Raw genomic sequence first — 24,456 nt, forward strand, 5'->3', positions numbered from 1 at the left:
CCTCTTCACCGCCATTACAGACTGGTAACATTCATACATCAGGTAACATTCATAAATCATCTATAGCTGTCTAAAGCGACCACTGAGATGGAAGGAAGGAAGAGTAAGTTTAACGTTCCGTCGACATCGCCGGCCGAAGTGGCCGAGCGGTTCTAGGCGCTTCAGTCTGGAACCGCGCGACCGCTGCGGTCGCAGGTTCGAATCCTGCCTTGGGCATGGATGTGTGTGATGTCCTTAGGTTAGTTAGGTTTAAGTAGTTCTAAGTTCTAGGGGACTGATGACCTCAGCTGTTAAGTCCCATAGTGCTCAAAGACATTTGAACCATTTTGAACCGTCGACATCGAGGTCATTACAGATGGGCGACCACTCTGCTCATTTAAGGAGTTTACTAATGTTTTGTCCGTGGCCTTATGTAAGAAATGGTTCAAATGGCTCTGAGCACTATGGGACTTAACTTCTAAGATCATCAGTCCCCTAGAACTTAGAACTACTTAAACCTAACTAACCTAAGGACATCACACTCATCCATGCCCGAGGCAGGATTCGAACCTGCGACCGTAGCGGTCGCGCGGTTCCAGACTGTAGCGCCTAGAACCGCTCGGCCACCCCGGCCGGCTATGTAAGAAATCTATTAAGGCGATCTGCGCGTCGTGAGAAGAAGACAACAGGAGTGACCATTTTACTCCATGGCATGTGATAAATAATCCTTTTTTTGTCTTAAATGGTACTGAACATCATGTTTAAAAAGCAGATAATTGGAAAGAAAATATTGTCGAAATACAATTGAACGTTTGTTTTTCGTGTCGTAAGGAATGAAACGTATTTTAAGTACTTATCTTAGGCAGTCATCGAACACTATATTTTTTATGTTTTAGTTTCAATTCAAATAAACCCGACAAGAGTACTTGATATGCAATATTTATATCGCAATACATTTCTTACAAGCATACGCGGTTGATAGGTTTACCTCCGACAAATCCATCCGCCAGAACTATCAGATGTTGACAGGCATTATCGCCAGTATACACGCGCAAGTGGTTGTTGTAACCGGAAAACAGAGAGACGGTGAGGTTCCGTGTCCGGCCCACAGTTCCAATCTGCTCGGAGCTTTCAGAACAGCGCATACTAGACTGAAAATTGAAAAATGCATTCTGCAAACAATTCCCTAGCCTGGGGCTAAGCCATTTCTCCACAATATCCTTTCTCCCGGGCCCTGCTAGGTATATTGGCGAACGTCCGCTAAGTACGGAAAGTACTAGCAGAAGTTGGGCTGTGAGGAAAGTTCAGTATCATAGTCTGTGAGAGTCTCATTAGCGACTCCCGGCCCGGCATACGATTTTAATCTGCTACGAAATTTCAAAGCAGCGCACACGTCGCTGCAAAGTGAATGATTCATTTCGGAAATATTGTAATGCTTTTAGGTTCACGAAAACAGAAGAAGTTAAATGAAATAGCCTGTTTCGAAAGAGAGAGATGCGGGAAGGAGGGAGGGAGAGAAATAGAGAAAGGGGGGGGGGGGGAGGGGCGGCTGCTACGTTGGAAGCAATTTACTGTTTCTAATGGCTGTATAGTTTCACCCATTCGTTTACTTGTGAACGTAGATTTAATTTGGTGCGTGTTATATCCGTTTTTTCTGAATAAATACTTCAGGTGTTTTAATTCAGACTGCAAATAATAGCTATCTGAAATTGTCTAGGATCTGTGTATTAAAGTGCTCAGGACAGAATTATTCTTGTAATGACGGTGGTAACTTCGTTCATTTGAGTAGTGGTCTGTACGTGTCGGATTTCTGCACATGTAAGAGCCCAGCTGCAGACAGTGCTGTTGAAGTCAGCGAGAGACTAGCTGGCAGCTCCGTATCAGGTACGTGGGGACTGTAACAGGAGCGACGGGCGAGGGGGACACACTTCCGCTACGCGCAAAGAGTAATCGGGCGTGCGTGCGACGCGCCGCTGCGCCTGTCCGATGTGCAGTGTATCGCGCTGCCTCAGGTAGCTAATGGAGTGGAGTATCGTTTTTTCCATTACCCATTCAAAGAAACAAAATGAAACTGATCATTCTGCTGGCAGGTAAAAATATCCCCTTCCTGGAAAAAAGTTGTAAATAGAAAATGAAATGTAGTTGAGGAGGCACGAATTTCGCCTTTGCATCCTAAAAAACACAGCTATGTTAGTACAATAATACACACGGAATATATAAATAATGACAGGTATTTTCGATAAAACGTCTATGTAGCCCACAAGACGATAATTTAGCGGTGGTAGGGATAGGAAATAACACCAGTAGCTGTTTAAGGCGAGATTCACATGTAGAGCGAGGCTGCTTCTGTCTAATTGGAATTTAGTAACGAATGCTGTTTACCGTAGAATTTAAGATTACATATAATCTTCAGTTTGAGGGATTACTGGAAATTGATACAGTTTTTCTAACAGCTAACAAGAACACCTTTAACATAATTTCTTGATATATCCTTCAAACAAAGGAGAAAGACTGAAAACGCTTTATTTTCGTATTAGTCCTTATTTTCTACTACTCTTCATAGCACATGAATCACGGAGTGCCGGTATTCCACACAAAACTCTTTCTGTATGACATATTCAAAATGGTATCCCTGTTACGTATGACTGTTTTTAATTGCTCATATGGCCTTTACCATTTAGTGCAAATGCTCATTGGCTTCAAAGTAACAGATTGTGGACATATGGAGAATAGGGGGTGGGCCAGTTCTCTTGGTTCTACGTTTGCAGCAGGGGTCCCAGGAGGAATGGTGAATATTCAGGGCTATGACAGGAACGATCATTCGAACCAAATAAGTCTAGTAAACATGGGCTCTAAAATGCCTACCTTAAGAGCTATGAGCACTTGTTCATCTTCGCCACTGTTAAACCCAACTCTTCTGCTGAACAAGTGCTCATAGCTCTCAAGGTATGCATTTTACAGCCCATTTTTTCTAGACAATTTTTTCTTGTATTGATCTATACTACTTCCTCCCAAAACATGGGAGCGATGCGCACTTGTTCTGTAGAAGAGTTTTTTTTCACAGTAGCGATGATGAACAAGTGTTCACAGTTCTTAAGGTATACATTTTAGAGCCCATTATACCGGAATCTTTTTCTTGATTTGCTCCATACCTTAAACTGCGTGCCCTGTAATCATAGCAACTACGGTACCGGTACATGTACGAAAGAATACCAAAGCTATGTACACACATCAAAAAAAGTTTTGCATCACCTCGGATCCGAGAGTTCCGGAACCTGTACAGAAAATTGGAATAGAGATCAACATAAACATCATTTCTGCCGATTTTATTGCTCATGAAAACCACACATGGCAAGTTGTACCACCATACAGCGAGACCTTCAGAGGTGGTTGTCCAGATTGCTGTACACACCGGTACTTCTAATACCCAGTAGTACGTCCTCTTGCATTGACGCATGCCTGTATTCGTCGTGGCATACTATCCACAAGTTCATCAAGGCACTGTTGGTCCAGATTGTCCCACTCCTCAACGGCGATTCGGTGTAGATGCCTCAGGGTTGCTGAAGGTTCAAAATGGTTCAAATGGCTCTGAGCACTATGGGACTTAACAGCTGTGGTCATCAGTCCCCTAGAACTTAGAACTACTTAAACCTAACTAACCTAAGGACATCACACACACCCATGCCCGAGGCAGGATTCGAACCTGCGACCGTAGCAGTCGCACTGTTCCGGACTGCGCGCCTAGAACCGCACGGCCACACTGGCTGTTGGGTTGCTGAAGGGTCACATTGACCATAAACAGCCCTTTTCAGTCTACTCCAGGCATGTTCGATAGGGTTCATGTCTGGAGAACATACTGGCCACTCTAGTCGAGCGATGTCGATATCCTGAAGAAAGCCATTCACAAGATGTGCACGATGGGGGCGCGAATTGTTGTCCATGAAGAATGCCTCGCCAATATGCTGCTGATATGGTTGCACTATCGGTCAGGGGATGGCATTCACGTATTGTACAGCCGTTATGGCGCCTTCCATGACCACCAGCGGCGCACGTCGGCCCCACATAATGCCACCAAAAAACAGCAGGGAGCCTCCACCTTGCTGCACTCGTTGGACCGGGTTGTCTCCAAACACGTCTCCTACGATTGTCTGGTTGAAGGCATATGCGACACTCATCGGTAAAGAGAACGTGATGCCAATCTTGAGCGGTCCATTCGGCATGTTGTTGGGACCATATGTACCGCGCTGCATGGTGTCGTGGTTGCAAAGATGGACCTCGCCATGGAAGCCGGGAGTGAAGTTGCGCATCAGGCAGCCTATTGCGCACAGTTTGAGTCGCAACACGACGTCCTGTGGCTGCGCGAAAAACATTATTCAACATGGTGGCGTTGCTGTCAGGGTTTCTCCGAGCCAAAATCCGTAGGTAGCGGTCATCCACTGCAGTAGTTGCCCTTGGGCGGCCTGAGCGAGGCATGTCATCGACAGTTCCTGTCTCTCTGTGTCTCCTCCATGTCCAAACAACATCGCTTTGGTTCACTCTGAGACGCCTGGACACTTCCCTTGTTGAGAGCTCTTCCTAGCACAAAGTAACAATGCGGGCGTGATCGAACCGCGGTACTGACCGTCTAGGCATGGTTGAACTACAGATAACACGAGCCGTGTACCTCCTTCCTGGTGGAACGACTGGAACTGATCGACAGTCGGACCCCCTCCGTCTAATAGGCTCTGCTCATGCATGGTTGTTTACACCTATGGGTGGGTTTAGTGAAATCTCTTAACAGTCAAAGGGATTGTGTCTGTGATACAGTACCCACATTCAACGTCTGTCTTCAGGAGTTCTGGGAACCGGCGTGATGCAAAACCTTTTTTGATGTGTGTATTTTCGAACTGTTTGCAAAACAACCGTATGCCCTTCAAAATACTCTCCACTACAGCTAATACATTTATCCCACCGCCGCACCGCTTCCACTGTTCCAAACATTTGTTGTGGTCATGCTTAGAAATGACTGACAGCGCCTCCATCGTTTTTTCTTGACTTTTTCAGTGTTGTCAAACCGGTATCCTTTCATGCCCCTTTTCTTGCATGAAAATAAGGAAAAGTCACACGCAGCCAGGTGAGGCGAGTAAGGAGCATGAGGTTGCGGAATCATGCCATTTTTAGCCAGAAACTGTCTAACCAAAATGGCTGTGTGTGCAGGTCCGTTGTCATGGTGGAACAACTGACCTGCTGTCTGCCATAAATCTTCCGTTAAAATTCGCGGAACCGAGCTCCAAGATAATCCCCTAATCTCTGACAGTTGATCAGTTGTCTGTCCACGGTCTGTGACTACAAGCCCTCGAATTTTTGCAATAGTTTCGTCGTGTGTGTGTGTGTGTGTGTGTGTGTGTGTGTGTGTGTGTGTGTATGTGTATGTATGTGTGCGCGTGAATTCCTAAGGGACCAAACAGTCCGTGACATAGCGCTTCAAACCGGGCGACCACTTCGCGCGGCAATATTTTCGTTGATTTGTATTCCACTTTCAGGGGTATCATAAAGATTTTCGATTATAAATTTCGATTCAGTCTTTCCAGATTAGAGTCCCATATCTCAGATTTATACATTTACCCTTCTCCAGCATCCCTGAAAATTTGTAATATCATCACAGAGTCAACCCTCATATAAACGATATGTTGGATAACGTTGGAAGGTCAATGAGGCTGTTTGTGAACGATGGTGTTGTTTAAAAGATACAATGCAACCCCTGGAAACTGTAGGGAGATTCTTACTGTTGGTGCAAGGACTGGTAGTCGATGTTAAACTTAAATGAATGTAACATATTGAGCACAAACAGTTGGAAGATACACTGTTGTTCGGTTGCACAACTAGAGATAATAAATGGAAACAGTGACAACGTAAATATCAAGAGGCAACCATCCGCAACAACCTAAAGTGGCCGCATAAACTAGTTACAGGAAGTGCAGATACCAGGTTGAGATTCATTAGCAGAATTCTAACCAAGCACAGTTCATCTACAAACAAAGCTTGCAAAACACACGTTCGCTAAATCTTGAATATTGCTCACCAGTATGGGATCATTACCAGGTTGGATTAATGCAGGAGACTGATAAGTTCGAAAGAAGAGGTTGCGTTTCATTGCGGGTTCATTTAGTATGTGCGAGAGCAGAGCATCAATGGGAGTTTTCATCAAACTCTATAATAACGTACGCTACATGACAGCTGTTCTGCATCACGTTGAATTTTACTGTTAAATGCTCAGAGAGTACAATCGAAGAAGACTCGGGCACTGTGTAACTCTAACATACAAAATTGCAAATGACCATGACAGGAAAATCGGTGAAATTAAGCTCATAGAGAGGCTTACTAAGTTTGTTCTTCCCAGATGCCACTCACAACTGGAATAGAAAAAGGGAAAATTATTGTGTAATTGGAGTGCCATGCACTCCACCTCACCTTCTGTATCCGCCTCCCATCCCCCACGCGGATCCTCTATGACCTGATCCCTTTCCCCCATCTGCTGCTATTCCTTGAACATATCCGCATACTCTTCACCTTTCGCCACCTTGATCCCCCTCATCCCCTGGTGCTCCTCTCCTCTCCAACCCTCGCCCTCTGCCGCACCTTCACTGTTGTGTCCCCCCTACCCTCCATCTCTACACCCTTCATCTCCTTTTCCAAGATGGCTTCCGTCAACTCCCCCTCTCTGGATGATGCCCTCTCTCCCCCCATTTATCCCTCCTATCAACTATGATCCTCACCTCCCCCTCCTTTCCTTTGTCCTTCTCCCAGGCTCCCTCTCCCCCCCCTTCCATCCTGTTTTTTCCCCACCTACCCTCTCTATGCCTCTATGCCTCTCTTCTCTCTCCCGAGTCCTTTTGCATTTCCTTCCTCTGCCTTTCCCCATTCCCTCTCGCGTCTGCCCTGCTCCCCCCTTCTGAGTCCTCTCTCTTCTTCAGTCCCCCTCCCCCCCCCCCTCCTGCCTTTCGATTTTCCTCTCCTCCCCCCTTTTTCCCCTCTCATCTGTCCAGATACCCCCCCTCCCCCCCAATCTGCCCTTGCCTGTGGTGTGTCATCTTCGTGTCGACGTTTTTGTGCAGTGTTTCCAGTGATTGTTAAGTGTTGTGCGTCTTTTTCGAAGTGTTGCGAACAGACATCATACTGTCGCAGGGTGTGATTTTTATATCTCTTGCGAACAGAAATCAAACTGTAGCCGTGTTTTTTAATTGTCTGTCTACTACTTTCCCTGTCTGCTTCCTGCGTATTTTATTATCATCGCCCACCATTTGTTTTATGTTTTAACTTTCCACAATTTTCCGCCGTTTTACAATTTACGTCACCGTTTTATCGCCTGCTTTTATTGTTTCTTCTCTTCTTATGTTTTAAAAATTCTTTAGGCTGAAGAGCAGCGTACTAAGCTGCTGCCAGCCCGCCCCCTCTGGGAGGAATCGAAATCCAATAAAGGAAAAAAAAGTGTTATTGGAGGTACCCTCTGCTCCACACTGTAATGTGTAGATGTAGGTGGTATTTTAGTTTTCAGCGGAATAGACATCTGAACGAGAGACATCTCATCCATAACTCCTTGACAAAATGGTTTCAGATATAGGTTAGAGAGGTAAACAAAGCAAGTAGGATGTTGCACACCACAAAATGGTTCAAATGGCTCTGAGCACTATGGGACTTAACATCTGTGGTCATCAGTCCCCTAGAACTTAGAACTACTTAAACCTAACCAACCTAAGGACATCACACAACACCTAGTCATCACGAGGCAGAGAAAATCCCTGACCCCACCAGGAATCCAACCCAGGAACCCGAGCGTGGGAAGCGAGAACGCTACCGCACGACCACGAGCTGCGGACTGCACACCACAAGGGCGTTCGGTGATTACCTACGATCTTTCTTCTTTTCTTTGTTTTGTTGTTGGTATCAGTTAAAACAAGCCACAAAGAATCACGCGTAGTCAACCAACGGCAACAAACTTAAAAAAAAATTCAAGTGAAAGAGTTCAGTTGCTATTTATAATGAACTGTGAAATAGGTAAAGGAAAGATTCTTTATTTCCTGAAATGAAATGTGTTGAAGTTATATTTGCTACTTGTGGTTGGACTTGAACACATGTCTCCTTCTTTACTAGGCAGGTGTGCTAGACATTACGCCACCATAGCAGTGTAGGTAGCAAGTCTACCGTACTGTGTTAAGGAGGGCAGTTGACTAGGGTGGTCCTTGCAGGTGCGTTACGTATATTGCTCTGGTGGCGTACTGGCCAACACACATGCGTACTAAGCAAGAGGACGTGGGTTCAAGTCGCGCAGTCTGCTTTAGGCGGCGGCGCGGCACGGACCTGTTGTCCCGGCTGCGGGCGCTAGTGGACGAGGAAGTGTTTACACCGCTGGTACTCGCGCAGGTTGTTGTCTGACTAGATCGCCATGGCCCACAATTTTAGAAAGAGTACGCTCCAGTTTACGTTCGACACCGAATATGCCAGACCCAAAGCTTTCAAAATAGAGTGTTTTTTGAGGGAAGAAGTTCGTTTACCTGCTACAGACCTAATTGGAATACACCTGTCCATTGTAAGCAGTACAATGTACGTCAAGATGACCGATGAAGCTGCGTGTGAAAGAACTCTCGTCGCTGCTCAAAGAGGATTTAAATTTCGACACTCGGATGGCCATATCAGCTGTGTAGTAGTAGCTCCTTCAGGCTTGGGTGTGAGAGTCATTCGGATCTTTGACTTGCCGTTTGAGGTGCCAGAATCGATGGTTACTGAATCGCTGCGACCATATGGAACTGTACTTAGTCATCCGCCTGAACGCTGGGCAAGTCTTAGCACCTATCCCGTGCTGAACGGCGTCCGACAGGTGCGGATCGTCCTTAACAAACATATCCCTTCTAATTTTTACATTGGAGGATGTCGAGCTATTGTGATTTACGATGGCCAGCGACGCACATATTCTGACTGTGGTGGAGAAGGACATATCTGCTCGGAGTGCATACGACGCCGCGTCGTGCAACTGCCACATTGAGGAGCGTCATAGCGAGAAGTTCCCACGCAACTGTCGATGACGTACTGTACGTGTCAGTGGTGGCCCGCCGGGAGGTGTTGCCAAGTTCGGAGAGTGACAAGGACGTGTTTATGCAAGAACAGACCGAGTTAGGGGAGCATGGAGGTGACACGGAGAATGCCCTTAGACCCACGTCACGTCAGATTAGGGAGGAACCTTCCGCACACTGACATGTAGCGCGCGGCGTGGAAGTAGAGGTCGAGACAGGGCGCCGGCAACGAACCAACGAACGATCGACGAACACAGTGAGGCGTCGCCTATGGCAGCAGAGGGCATGGCACGCAAACAGCGATCGCCGAAGCGTCGCAAAAAGCGTCGCCATAGTTCAGGTGACACGTCCCCCCCCCCCCCCCCCCCCCCAGCCTAGGGGACACGGAAGTTACTCTAGCCGAAGAACTGTCTGACACTGAACACGTGCCTTTAATTTAGAGGACGCTGACAGGATTCCTTTAGATGGTTACCTGCCTTTCAGACGGTCCCTCTTCATTGACACCGACTGACCCAGAACTGCCGAAGGAGGAGTCAGGGACACCAATGTCCCGGCAGCCACATCGAAATACATCAGAGGACGTTTCTGGGATTGATGTCCACTGCTTTTCCCGACGTGCAGGGTTACAACACTTATCTAGCGCCGACTCCAGATGGAGGACGTGGCACAGCGATATTAGTCCGGGAAGGGATTCCAATGTGTGACCTCGATTACCTCCCTTCGGCTCGGGGTTTGGCTATGACCGTGAACGGCATTCGTATCGTCAACATCTAGGCATCCTCCGGATATGACAATCGACGGGCGCGAGCACGATTCTACAGGGAGGAGATTGCCCCCCTATTCCATGGGAGGTGTGACCACATCTTGGTACGAGGGGATTTTAAGTGTGTTCTCACACCGAAGGATCAAACTCCTAATTTCAGCTCCTGCCACGCATTGAACACGATCTGCCGGGACGTGGCACTAATGGACACGTGGGGAAAGATCCATGGGCAGCGAGAGGGCTACATGTAATTTACTAGCCACTTGGCGAGCAGGCTGGGTCGGATTTATGTTTCTGACAGATTAAGGCAAAAAATGGCTCTAAGCGCTATGGGACCTAACATCTGAGGTCATCAGTCCCCTAGACTTAGAACTACTTAAACCTAACTAACCTAAGGACATCACACACATCCATGCCCGAGGCAGGATTCGAACCTGCGACCGTAGCAGCAGCGCGGTTCCGGACTGACAGATTAAAGGATCGCGTGTTGGCTGCTGAACGTGGGCCCACAGCTTTTACGGATCACCACGGCAGCGGGTCTGGTGGAGTCGTAGTTCGTGGAAACTTAATTCATCCTTATTGATGGATCTCGAATGTCGCCAGCGGATCGAAGAAACATGGCAGACATGCACTCGCCGTCTGCCGCTGCACCGTACGGTCCTTTCAAGGTGAATGCAAAGTGCAAAACCGAGGGTACGAAGAGCTCTCATAACGTACGGCAAGGAAAAAGCGAAATGGCTCCGAGATACACTTGATTATTACTACATGGTGCTCCGCGACCTGTCCTCCAGGGCCCAGTCGCCCGAGCGTCAAGCGGAAGTCCATCGTATTCAGGCGTGCATTTTATCGATCACGAGACGTCGACTGGAAGGACTTTCGATCCGTGCTCGGTGCTTGGGCAACGTCGATGGAGAACGTATTAGCATGCATCATGTGTCCAAGGGAAATAAGCGTAATCGCCTATCCTTGATCGCAGAGCTCCATGATGACGATGGTCGACCCTTGACGTCCCAACAGAACATTGCTCCTGGATTTCTGGAGCATTAACGCCTCCTTCTCACTGGGACGTCGACGGACAATCGGATAGGAGAAGAAATTTTGCGACAGATGCAAACACAGGTGGATGGTCCGGATGCAGAGGCACTATTGGAACCCCTAACGGAAAATGACATACGGAGGGCACTCACGAAGGGTGCAGTGCATAAATCCCCTGGGCCAGATGGGTTGACACTCGAATTTTATCGGGAATTTGCGGATTTAATGATGTCCCAATTAGTGTTGATGCGTAATGAGTTATTGAGCCCTGACACGGACGTTCCGTCGCAGTTCATGGCGGGACTGCTTATACCAATACCGAAGTCGACAGCGAGTGTCAGCGCCCATCAATTTAGACTGCTTGCAATGCTCAGTACTGACTATGAGATCTTTGCACGAATGTCGGCGGCAAGGCTCAAGACTGTAATATCCAAGACAATACCACCAGACCAGGCTTGTCTAGGGGTTCGGAGCAACATCCATTCTACCCTAGGCGAATACCGTGACATAATTTCCCTGCCGGAAGCTTGTCGCATGCGAGCGGCTTTCGTATCGGTAGATTTTAATCGTGCCTTTGGCAGGATCAACCATGATTTCCTTGACTCAACCATGCGACGCATGGCGATACCTCAGAATTTTATTACCGTCCTCACACGCCTCCTTCGCGGTGCTTCTTCGACCGTGAGAGTCAATGGTAGGGAGGTAGGAATGATCCCTGTTTGCAGCTCAGTTAGGCAAGGATGTCCCTTGTCGATGATGCTGTTTGCAATAGCGTTCGAACCACTGATGCAGACTCTTAGACGGACTCTTACAGGCGTCCGACTCCATGCGAGCTCCTTCAAGTGTCGTGCATATGCCAATGACTTGATGATACTCGCCCGGTCGGAGAACGAAGTAAGTAAGGTGGTTACCCTTCTTACTACGTACGCAGTAGCTGCGGGAAGCGTGATCAACATGAATAAAACCAAGATCATGCACATCGGACGAGGGCTGGACGCTCTGCACAGCCGGCCAGTGTGGCCGTGCGGTTCTAGGCGCTTCAGTCGGGAACCGCGTGACCGCTACGGTCGCAGGTTCGAATCCTGCCTCGGGCATGGATGTGTGTGATGTCCTTAGGTTAGTTAGGTTTAAGTAGTTCTAAGTTCTAGGGGACTGATGACCACAGATGTTAAGTCCCATAGTTCTCAGAGCCATTTGAACCATTTTTGCTCTGCACAGTCCGTTTACGACGGTGGACATCTTACGATGCTTAGGTGTATTGTTCACTCGATCGCTACGGCAATCATCGGTGGCGAGCTACCGACGTCTCCTCCAGCACGTCAATATAAAGATGCAGTAAATGAAGCAGGCAGAAAGGAACGCAAACGTCTCAAAAATGAGATCGACAGGAAGTGCAAAATGGCTAAGCAGGGATGGCTAGAGGACAAATGTAAGGATGTAGAGGCTTATCTCACGAGGGGTAAGATAGATACTGCCTACAGGAAAATTAAAGAGACCTTTGGAGAAAAGAGAACCACTTGCATAAACATCAAGAGCTCAGATGGAAACCCAGTTCTAACCAAAGAAGGGAAAGCAGAAAGGTGGAAGGAGTATATAGAGGGGCTATATAAGGGCGATGTACTTGAGGACAACATTAATGGAATTGGAAGAGGATGTAGATGAAGATGAAATGGGAGATATCGTACTGCGTGACGAGTTTGACAAAGCACTGAAAGACCTGAGTCGAAACAAGGCCCCGGGAGTAGACAACACTCCATTGGAACAACTGACAGCCTTGGGAGAGCCAGTCCTGACAAAACTCTACCATTTTGTGAGCAAGATGTATGAGACAGGCGAAATACCCTCACACTTCAAGAAGAATATAATAATTCCAATCCCAAATAAAGCAGGTGTTGACAGATGTGAAAATTACCGAACTATCAGTTTAATAAGCCACGGCTGCAAAATACTAAGGCGAATTCTTTACAGACGAATGGAAAAACTAGTAGAAGCCGACCTCGGGGAAGATCAGTTTGGATTCCGAAGAAATATTGGAACACGTGAGGCAATACTGACCCTACGACTTATCTTAGAATCTAGATTAAGGAAAGGCAAATCTACATTTCTAGCATTTGTAGACTTAGATAAAGCTTTTGAGAATGTTGACTGGAGTACTCTCTTTCAAATTCTAAAGGTGGCAGGGGAAAAATACAGGGAGAGAAAAGCTATTTACAATTTGTACAGAAACCAGATGGCAGTTATAAGAGTCGGACATGAAAGGGAAGCAGTGGTGAGGAAGGGAGTGAGACAGGGTTGTAGCCTCTCCCCGATGTTATTCAATCTATATATTGAGCAAGCAATGAAGGAAACAAAAGAAAAATTCGGATAGGTATTAAAATCCATGGAGAAGAAATAAAAACTTTGAGGTTCGCCGATGACATTGTAATTCTGTCAGAGACAGCAAAGGACTTGGAAGAGCAGTTGAACGGAAAAGAAAGTGTCTTGAAAGGAGGATATAAGATGAACATCAACAAAAGCAAAACGAGGATAATGGAATGTAGTCGAATGAAGTCGGGTCATGCTGAGGGAATTAGATTAGGAAATGAGACACTTAAAGTAGTAAAGGAGTTTTACTATTTGGGGAGCAAAGTAACTGATGACGGTCGAAGTAGAGAAGATATAAAATGTAGACTGGCAATGACAAGGAAAGCGTTTCTGAAGAAGAGAAATTTGTTAACACCGAGTATAGACTTAAGTGTCAGGAAGTCGTTTCTGAAAGAATTTGTATGGAGTGTAGCCATGTATGGAAGTGAAACATGGACGATAAATAGTTTAGACAAGAAGAGAATAGAAGCTTTCGAAATGTGGTGCTACAGAAGGGTCTGAAGATTAGATGGGTAGATCACATACCTAATGAGGAGGTATTGAATAGGATTGGGGAGAAGAGAAGTTTGTGACACAACGTGACTAGAAGAAGGGATCGGTTGGTAGGACATGTTCTGAGGCATCAAGGGATCACCAATTTAGTATTGGAGGGCAGCGTGGAGGGTAAAAATCGTAGAGGAAGACCAAGAGGTGAATACACTAAACAGATTCAGAAGGATGTAGGTTGCAGTAGGTACTGGGAGATGAAGAATCTTGCACAGGATAGAGTAGCATGGAGAGCTGCATCAAACCAGTCTCAGGACTGAAGAGCGCAACAACAACAACGTTACACAGTCGGTCGTAGACAATTGGTTTCAGTGGTTAGTGGTTCATCAACATCGGATGAAAAACTGATTGACTCGTAAATTATGTGGAAGAAAAAAAAAAAAATTTCTTTTGCGATTAATGTTTTATGTCTCAGAGTTCCTGAGACAGTCGATGGGTAGACTGAGTGGGAAGTGAGCATTGCAGAGAAGCTTATAACAGACATTTAAGGATGTTGTTTTTGTCTATAGTCTCTTGCGAATTCTCTAGTTTAGTTTTATTATTTGTATAATTCTACTAATCATGTTGGTGACAACTTGCTAGAATATGGATGTATAGTATCCTGCCGAAGGCAGTGTAACGGAGGGAAAATAATAAAATCGCCGGAATGAAGTTGCTTTGCGTGGACATTACCCATAGTCTATAGACATACCTTAAGTATACACTCTTGTTTCTATATGGAAATGTTTCTTTAGTGTTTATTTGCTTGTGTGTACCTTTATAATCTGTCATACGAAACTTTATTGTTCAAAATGACCCACCGACAAATCATCAATAAGAGCCTATATTTCCTAACGGAAGATTCAAGTAGCAACACGCAGGTACTATGTTTGGTGATTCAGGAGTCAAATTCGAGAGCCCACTTCGCACCCACAGGTGGCGCAAGTGTATACCACATTAAAAGAGGGGTTCGTTGGAGGCACTTGTCTACTCGTTTGTTTTGCAGCTAAGCTGTTGAGTCAGGCGCTGTGTGGAACTTGTTGCCATTTTTGATGCGTTTTTTTCATCTGCTGTGGCCTTCGGCGAGCTCCTCCCATTTGTAGCAGTCAACATTAAATACGTTCATGAAGCGCTTGACGCAATCTTTAACACACAAACCAGATCTTCGAGGGGGTCTCTTGACATGCGCGCGTGACGGAAGACGGGAGTGGTCCATACGATGTAAGTGTCTTAGCCTCCCCAGGCGACACTCCTTGAGAGTGGCGGTGATACGCAGTACCTTTGTAGCATTCAGAACCATCTCATTTCTCATATGGTCCCTCCATGTTATGCCTACATTGTTTCGTAAGCACAACAAGTGTCTGGTGTATGATAACCAGGTTTCAGCACGATACAAGAGGGTGGTCAGGACGCACGAGTGATACATGAGCATTTTTATGGTCACCGTAAGGTGTTTGGTATCCCATCCTCTTGTGCGTAGCTTCACGAGAGTGTCCACCGCTTTGCCGGCTCTTGCGTTTGTTTCATCATCTATAGAAAAATCTCTGACACTAGCGAATCGAGGTAGCAGAATTTGTCGACTAAATTTAACAAGGAGCCATCAAACCTTATGGCAGACATATCTGTGTATCTTAATCACAATCCTCTTTACATTCACAAACATGGATAATAGCTTGTCTGCAGCAGCAAATTTCTCAATCAGCGTTTGACGATCCGCTTGAATATGTGCTAAGAATGCTGCATCGTCAGAGAATAAAAGATTGCCCTTCAAATAAATACCAATAGCACTTGGATCTGAGTAACGAGATGTTGTAAAGTTTCCCTGTTATGTAGATGGATGCTCACGTTTGTTTCTTCGAAAGTGACTTTGAAAAGTAACGAGAAGAATATACTAAACAGGATTGGGGCCAGTAAGCATCCTTAATGAACTTCCCATTGCACAAGAAAGTGATCTGATGTACTTCCAACAAATATCGCAGCACCCTCCATATCGTTGTGAAAAACACTGATCATCTCATAACAGTAGATCGATGAGCTTGAGACCCACATTGAGACTCAAGGTAGACACGCTCGGCAAGCTTCGCCACTCTGCCCCAGCACGATACGAGAAAACGCTTTTCCGACAACACTAAGCAGTGAAATTCTGCGGTAGCAATTTCAATCACCGCTATCGTCTTTACATTTGTATAGAGTGAAAATATTGGTAGACACTGTTTCCAGCTCGTGCCAAATTGACAGTTGAGATACCTCTCCTACTTCTTTTGGGCTGATACTGATCGGCTGTGAGCAGAGGTTGGAACAGTGTTCAGCCAGGCACTGAAATTGTCAATTGCAGTTTGTGATGACTGTTCCATCGATCTCCTTAAGTGGGTCAGTCTTCTTAGGGGTGGGCCCAATGGCCCGTTTGATAGCCGAATACACTCCGCCGATGTTTCCAGTGTCGGCACGCTCCTATATACTTGCGCAAAGTTTCTCCCAGTACGTGTTAACGCAGTTACGGACTGTGCGCTGAACGATTGCTTTTGTTTTGCTTACATCCCTGCGGATAGCGTTGCAAGGGCTTTAGTGGCAGTTAATAGTTATCTGACGCATAGAATCAACGAGTGGCTTCAAGATATCAATAAATTCGAGGAACCAATCCTGGGATATCGGTTTCAAAGTACCAGATGTAGTGCCGGCCGCAACGGTCAGAAGTGCCTTGATTTTCAGCTAGTCTTCAGCTATGAGTGCGTTTGGTTCCCAGGCGTCAACTTCGACAAATAATACTGGCGTTAATAGTAATACTTCTACGGAGAGTGGCATGACTTGTCGTTGGCAGAATTACCGCAACATCTGTTACTAGTACGATCCCTTCATAATGCACGGTTAACAGTTTATACTGCAACGTCACGCACGAGACTCTTACCATAGTTACCAAAGCTCATACTCAAATAAAACGTGTTTTGAGTTCCAGTATCTCTCGAAGTAATGTTACAGTTAATAGAAAGAAAAAAATTCGAGGCTAAAGCGGCTGTAGGGAAACGTGACACTCTACATGTTTCAAACTATTCTATATGTATTCCTCTGTCTACATGGATAACAAAAAAAACTATGGACAAACTATGAATACATGATTCTCAACATACAAGAAGAATACATATCAGATGGAACTAGTCCACCGTAAATTCACAATAGAGACAAAAATATGGGCTGACGTGAAACTTCATCAACCGTTCAAGCAGAACACTAACAAACAGTTTCTGTCAGTGTTAAAGCTGGGAAATATACACCCTGACCACGATGAATCGATACCTCATGCGCAAACAGTGCAGTTTCTATAAAATAAAGATTAACATATCAATGAATAAACGATTCGTAGGAGCATAACTGTGCACAGCTGGCCGTCCTTTTAGGCCTCTCACAATCGCAAGTAGAGGGCTTAAACGCCCTGGGCTCCATAACCATCCGCTTTCTGAAAGCAGACACTACCGTCAGCTAAACAGTTCATCAAATGGACATCTACCAACTCCCATTTGCGTGCACTTTCATTCGACTGTACCAGGAACCAAGCACATGACGAACACTTGTAAATCGTTCTGCGCTCGCGTTGTCTGTAATGACCACTAAAACAGTTGATATTACGAGTAATTAGAGCAGTGAGGTAAGTCGGATGTCAACAAAAGCAATTGCCTTAGGTGAAAATTAATGCGAAACGCTGACTGTGAACATAAAAATTACCACTTAACCAGAGTTACCAAAAGGAAAATTTCTACAAGAATTTAATGTGGCATACTGGGACAGTCTGTTACTGTGTGTTTCCTATGATTTACGCACTACAAGCAGCTTTAGAAATTCTCACATGAACATGTTGCGTTTCCGGGATTATGTCCATGTAATATGTATTCTTCTTCCACGTGTTCTCAAAGTTCGTACGTAACTTACCGTTATTCTCTGTCTTCGATATTAGATTGTGCACCAATTGTGTTACCGTATTGAGAGTAGTTTAGATACTGCAAAAATAAATGACACGGTTTTCCTGTATGTTCGGTCTGAGACCCAATCTGTTTACTAACAATGTAGTTGCGGTAAGATGTATTTACCGTGAGGAGACGGCACAAAAAGTTTGAAATGCATATATGAAAATACCCATCACCGTAATAATACGGGAAGCAGTTGGAGCAAGCCGTACTGGGCAATAGAATGGACTGGAGCGTAACAAGTTGAAACCGATAGAAGAAGGCACGTGGGTGGGAGTTACAAGACGGCTGGCTGCGAGGCGCGGATCATCTCAGGTTGCAGCGTGCGTTTGATTAAAGCAAATCCTTTTAAATGCGCGCCGGTGGATCGACTTCCACGCACCGTCTCCACTACCGCATATTTTTAATTGGTTTCAAAAGTTCGGCTGCTGCTCACGTTGCTAAACTCCACGGGAGGCAAATGAAACTTGATCGCAGCGGGTACAGCGTTACCGACAAACACACACACACACACACACACACACACACACACACACAGAGAGAGAGAGAGAGAGAGAGAGAGAGAGGGAGAGGAAGAGAGGCGGTAATGCTCTATCTCCGAGTTTTCCGTGGTAATGAATGACTTCATTGCACATTAATTATGTGCATGAAGAACAATTATGTATTTTGTTTGCCAGTTTGTAGCTGCAGTTGATTAAACCTGTAGCTCAGAGGGTCGCTTTTAATTTAGCTTGTTATTCGAATGAGGGAATGGTTTTTCTTCTGTAACCCTTCCACAGTGAAACCGGTTGAAGTTCATTAAGCGAGTTAATCGTAGCACAGACGAGACTGCAGTCCAGAAACAAAGCTCAGATCAGTTTCATTATCCTTAGAAAAAAATAATGCTTTAATTGCTTCCGATGCTTGTCCAGAGCAGCCGCGAAAGTACGAAATCGCTGTACGCAGCTGTGTGTGTTACTACGGACAACTAATTACAGTGCGAACAATCTTTTTAGGAAGTATGCTATATGACATCAACAGCCGTGTAATATTAGGAAAAGGGAGACACTATATAGAAATAAAGACTGATGCGACATACTTTCTAGCGACGACAGACAGAATTCACAACTCTATAAGCAGAAATGTTTCCGAAGAATTCTTGAATGCTTCAAGTACTGTGGCATTCATTAACTTGCTGTAAACCTGAAAAGTGATCTATCGCTGTAACTAAACAAATTTGATACAAATGGAGTCTGAAAACGAAGTACACAATTAAATCAAAAGTGCTTCGTATTAAAATTCTTCTCCAAACGAAGTTTTCTACATCGACAGCAATTAAAAAAGCAAGGATTATTACGAATTTGTACTTATCGTGTTACAAAATCATTTATTAAGATTTTGGCAATTATTTACTGGAAGTGTGTAGTTTCAACTCTTTCTTTCGGATTTATGGAGGACTGTGTTACTTTTGGGCTTTGCTGACTAGTTCTTACCGCAGCAGACTTCCGTCTTGTATTCAAAGCTATAACGAGTACAAAGGAATTAACTAAGCACATTAAGACTAGATTTTATGTTTTAATGGTGATACCCCGACGGTACAAAGAAAATAATTATGCTTTAGTGGCTTCAGTACGTGATGCTCAACTGTAATTAAGAATATTCTGAAGGTAGCACTGGAGTTTTTCTAGATTCGATAAAAATATCCTGGACAGCTGATGTGGCTTTAGGTTTGATACTGCAAATTAGTTATTAATTTTATAGGTTAAGTTTAGTGTCATGATGAATTCTCATGTGTTATTTTATTTTATTATGTAATTATTGTGGTATATATGCAGCAGTTGTTAATATGAAGCCCAGTCACTCATGTCCATCTTTTTGTAAGTTATAATCACTCACATCACTCACATTAGACGGTGTCGATTACTCGTAATTATGTGCGTTTCAGTTTTGAATATTCCATTGTGACATGAAAACATGATGATTCTCGATCGATTGTTAGTAAAAGTTATTTGGCAGACAGCAGAATGATAAAACCAGGACCCTGTAATAAATATTTGTGTTTCTTTTTAACTACTAACTAGTGTCAAAGTTTAGTCCATCTTAACTACGTTTAGAGTTTGTCTCTTTAATTCCAGTCTATGATCACAAAATTGTCGAGAGGGCATCCATCTCTGTCTGTAGTGATCATCTACAGATATGCAGAAAAAGGGAAAACCAAATACAGCTACTGGAAACTTTACATCTTGTGAAACAATAAATTATGACATAATAAAAATGTACTAATTTCATACATATAGAATACATGAACCTTAAAATTCTATAATATTAGGGAAATTTTTGTAATGAGAATCAAAGAAACAAATTCTATACTTTCTGGATCACTGTTTTTATATGCGACAGTTTCGCAGCTTGTATAACGAAGTTCATGACAACCCGCCGCTGAAAATGTTAGGAAGACCATGAACATTGCTTCCACCACCACTGTTAACAGTGTTTCTTTTTATTTACTCACAGGGCTTGTTTAGAGATTTTCAGTCTCATTATTAAACTTACATGGGTCATTATGTCGGGTAGCTGAAATTAGATAAAGCGATACAGAGCAGCTGAATGTACTCATTTGCATGTTATGGTTATTAATAAAAACCCATATAGTGAAAGGAACTGTATCTCTGTCATTCATGAAGTGTGTGCTTGAAATATTAAACCGATAATTTTTACTGCTCACTTCAATTCCCTCCACTAAGGGGGCGATTGTGCTGGCAGCAGGTAGTTTTTGGAGAAAACGACATTCTGGCTATTGAGACAGAATCACAGAATATGTTTGTTTACAACTGTGGTCGGATTCGATCATACATCGCCCAGCTTCACACTCTGCAGAGTGGTCCATACGCGTGGAACCACCATTCCAAACCAAAAATACGTATTTAAAAAGAAATTTAAAATTATTGTAAATACACTACTGGCCATTAAAATTGCTATACCGCGAAGATGACGTGCTAAAGATGCAAAATTTAACCTACAGGAAGAAGATGCTGTGATATGCAAATGATTAGCTTTTCAGAGCATTCACACAAGTTTGGCGCCGGTGGCGACACCTACAACGTGCTGACATGAGGAAAGTTTCCAACCGATTTCTCATACACAAACAGCAGTTGACCGGCGTTGTCTGGTGAAACAGTGTTGTGATGCCTCGTGTAAGGAGGAGAAATGCGTACCATCACGTTTTCGACTTTGATAAAGGTTGGATTGTAGCCTATCGCGATTGCGGTTTATCGTATCGCGACATTGCTGCTCGCGTTGGTCGAGATCCAATTACTGTTAGCAGAAGATGGAATCGGTAGGTTCAGGAGGGTAATACGGAACGCCGTACTGGATCCCAACGGCCTCGTATCACTAGCAGTCGAGATGACAGGCATCTTATCCGCATGGCTGTAACGGATCGTGCAGCCACGTCTCGATCCCTGAGTCAACAGATGGGGACGTTTGCAAGACAACAACCATCTGCACAAACAGTTCGATGACGTTTGCAGCAGCATGGACTATCAGCTCGAAGACCATGGCTGCGGATACCCTTGACGCTGCATCACAGACAGGAGCGCCTGCGATGGTGTACTCAACGACGAACCTGGGTGCACGAATGGCAAAACGTCATTTTTCGGATGAATCCAGTTTCTGCTTACAGCATCATGATTGCCGCATCCGTGTTTGGCGACATCGCGGTGAACGCACATTGGAAGCGTGTATTCGTCATGGCGATACTGGCGTTATCACCCGGCGTGATGGTATGGGGTGCCATTGCTTACACGTCTCGCTCACCTCTTTTTGCATTGGCGGCACTTTGAACAATGGACGTTACATTTCAGATGTGTTACGACCCGTGGCTCTACCCTTCATTCGATCCCTGTGAAACTCTACATTTCAGCAGGATAATGCACGACCGCATGATGCTGGTCCTGTACGGGCCTTTCTGGATACAGAAAATGTTGCCGGCCGGGTTGGCCGAGCGGCTCTAGGCGCTACAGTCTGGAACCGCGCGACCGCTACGGTCGCAGTTTCAAATCCTGTCTCAGGCATGAGTGTGTGTGATGTCCTTAGGTTAGTTAGTTTTAAGTAGTTCTATGTTCTATGGGACTGAGTCCTCAGAAGTTAAGTCCCATAGTGCTCAGAGCCATTTGAACCATTTTTGAACAGAAAATGTTCGACTCCTGGCCTGGCCAGCACATTCTCCAGATCTCTCACCAACTGAAAACGTCTGGTCAATGGTGGCCGAGCCACTGGCTCGTCACAATACGCCAGTCTCGTGTTGAAGCTGCATGGGCAGCTGGACCAGTACACGCCATCCAAGCTCTGTTTGACTCAATGCCCAGGCGTATCAAGGCCGTTATTACGGCCAGAGGTGGTTGTTCTGGGTCCTAATTTCTCACTGTACTGTGCGAGGTGTGGGTACCCTTTAACAGTACTTGTCATTTCCTTTCTTGTTCCACTCGTAAATAAAGCGAGGAAAAAATGACTGTCTGTATGCCTCCGTATGAGCCCTAATTTATCGTATCTTATCTTCGTGGTCCTTACGCGCAATGTATGTTGGCGGCAGTAAAAGCGTTCCGCAGTCAGCTTAAAATGCCGTTTCTCTAAATTTTCACAACAGTGTTTCTCGGAAAGAACGTCGTCTTCCCTCCAGGAATTCCGATTTGAGTTCCCGAAGCGTGTTGTTCCAACCTACCGGTAATAAATCTAGCAGCCTGCCTCTGAATTGCTTCGACGTCTTCCTTCAGTCCGATCTGGTAAGGATCACAAACACTCGATCAGTACTCAAGAATAGGTCACACCAGCGTCCTTTATGGGGTCTCCTTTACAGGTGAACCACTCTCTCCTAAATTTCTCCTAATAGACCGAAGTCAACCATTCGCCTTCTCTACCACAGATCTCACATGCCCGTTCTACCTCATATCGCCTTGCAACGTTATGCCCAGATATTTAAATGACTTGACTGGGTCAAGCAAGACACTAGTAATACTACATCCGACTATTACAGGTATTATCTTCCCACTCATCCGCATTAACTTACATTTTTCGACGTTTAGAGCTAGCTGTCATTCATCGCACCAACTGGAAATTGTGTCTAAGTTGTCTTGCATCTTCCTAAAGTTTCTCAACTTCGACACGTTACCGTACGCTACGGTATCATCAGCAAACAACCGCAGATTGCTGCCCATCTTGTCTGCCAAATCGTTTATGTGTATAGAGAACAACAGTGGTCCTATGGCACTTGCCTGTGGCACTCCCGACAATACCCTTGTCTCTGATAAACACACACCGACGAGGACAACATATTGAGTTCTATGATGGAAGAAGTCTTCGAGCCGCTCACGTGCCTGTGAACTTATTCCATATGCTCGAACCTTCGTTAACAGACTCCAATGTGGCACCGTATCAAATGCTTTCCGGGAATCTGGAAATATGGAATCTACCTGTTGCCCTTCATCTATAGTTCTCAGTATATCATGTGAGAAAAGGGCAAGCTTTTTCGCTCGAGCGATGGTTTCTAAAACCATGCTGATTCGTGAACATAAGCTTCTCAGTCTCAAGAAAGTTTATGATATTCGAACTGAGAATATGTTCAAGGGTTCTGCAGCAAACAGAAGTTAGCGATGACTACGAAGTCTTTCGCGGCGGAGTCCTTGCATAAAAAGTTCTCGGTTTACTTGCCGCGTCAAATTTGGATAAAATCCCAAGCTTTCGATGACTACCTCCGTCATCTTCGTCAGGGGGACGAAGATGACGGAGGTAGTCATCGAAAGCTTGGGATTTTATCCAAATTTGACGCGGCAAGTAAACCGAGAACTTTTTATGCCAGAAGTTAGCGATATTTGTCAGTAATTTTGCGGGTCCATTCTTTTACCTTTCTTATATACTAGAGTCACCTGCTCTTTTTTCCAGTCGCTTGTTACCAAAATGGCGGACATCTTGGAAGCTGCGATATTTTATGCAACTCGTAATTTTCAAGTGGAAAGGGACGGTGTGACGTGCCAAACAGATAGAAAATTACATGGGAAAAACGATGGTGTCTTTCATTTGAGAATTACTTAATTCAATCTCGAGTTATGTAGCATATTGTGTAGAACAAGGAAAATGCTGGTGACGGTACAAAAAGGCTACATCATGTGCTGGACGTGTTGTGCAGCGCGTTGGGAGTTTGTTATTATCTGATTCCCCAATTCTTCATATACTTTATGCAACATATATACTGAAATGCGAGCACAACCAAATTTAATACACCCCCTGAGGTGTGCAAAGTTTCTGATCTTCACCGCATATACGTTTGCCTTCACAATTCCCTACAGATAGAAACCTAATGGACTTAAATCCAGGTAAAATTGGTGACCACTTCACCGGTCCTCTAGGACCTACCCATCTCCGGGAAAACTGGACATCCAGGTATGCTCAGACACCATGCCCGTAATGAGATGGGGCAAAATCTTACTAAAAGAAAGTTGGAAATGCCTTGTCTTCAGACGGCAGCGATGCGAAAGGAGAAGGAAGGAAAATTAAGAGTTTAACGTCCAGTCGACAGCGTGGTTATTAGAGACGGAGAGCATGCTCGGATTACGGAAGCATTGGGATGGTAATCCGCCATGCCCTTTTCAAAGGAACAATCCCGGCATTTGCCTGGAGCGATTTAGGGGAATCACGGAAAACCTAAATCTGGTGGTCGGACGGGGATTTGAACTGTTGTCCTACAGAGTGCGAGTGCAGAGTGGTAACCACTGCGCCACCTAGCTTGGCAGCTGCGATGCAGCACATCTAAACT

General features: G+C 44.9%; 1 protein-coding gene across 1 annotated transcript in view; it reads right to left on the reverse strand.

The window, feature by feature from the left end:
- LOC124556214 (sine oculis-binding protein homolog) overlaps positions 1-24,060 on the reverse strand; it is a 54,931-nt gene extending 30,871 nt beyond the window's left edge. Inside the window, exon 1 of the mRNA XM_047130202.1 lies at positions 24,057-24,060. Coding sequence (XP_046986158.1) covers positions 24,057-24,060 — 4 coding nt within the window. The remainder of the gene's footprint in view (positions 1-24,056) is intronic.
- Positions 24,061-24,456: the final 396 nt, after the last annotated feature.

Source organism: Schistocerca americana, chromosome X, assembly GCF_021461395.2.
Source record: "Schistocerca americana isolate TAMUIC-IGC-003095 chromosome X, iqSchAmer2.1, whole genome shotgun sequence".
NCBI classification, from domain to species: domain Eukaryota; kingdom Metazoa; phylum Arthropoda; class Insecta; order Orthoptera; family Acrididae; genus Schistocerca; species Schistocerca americana.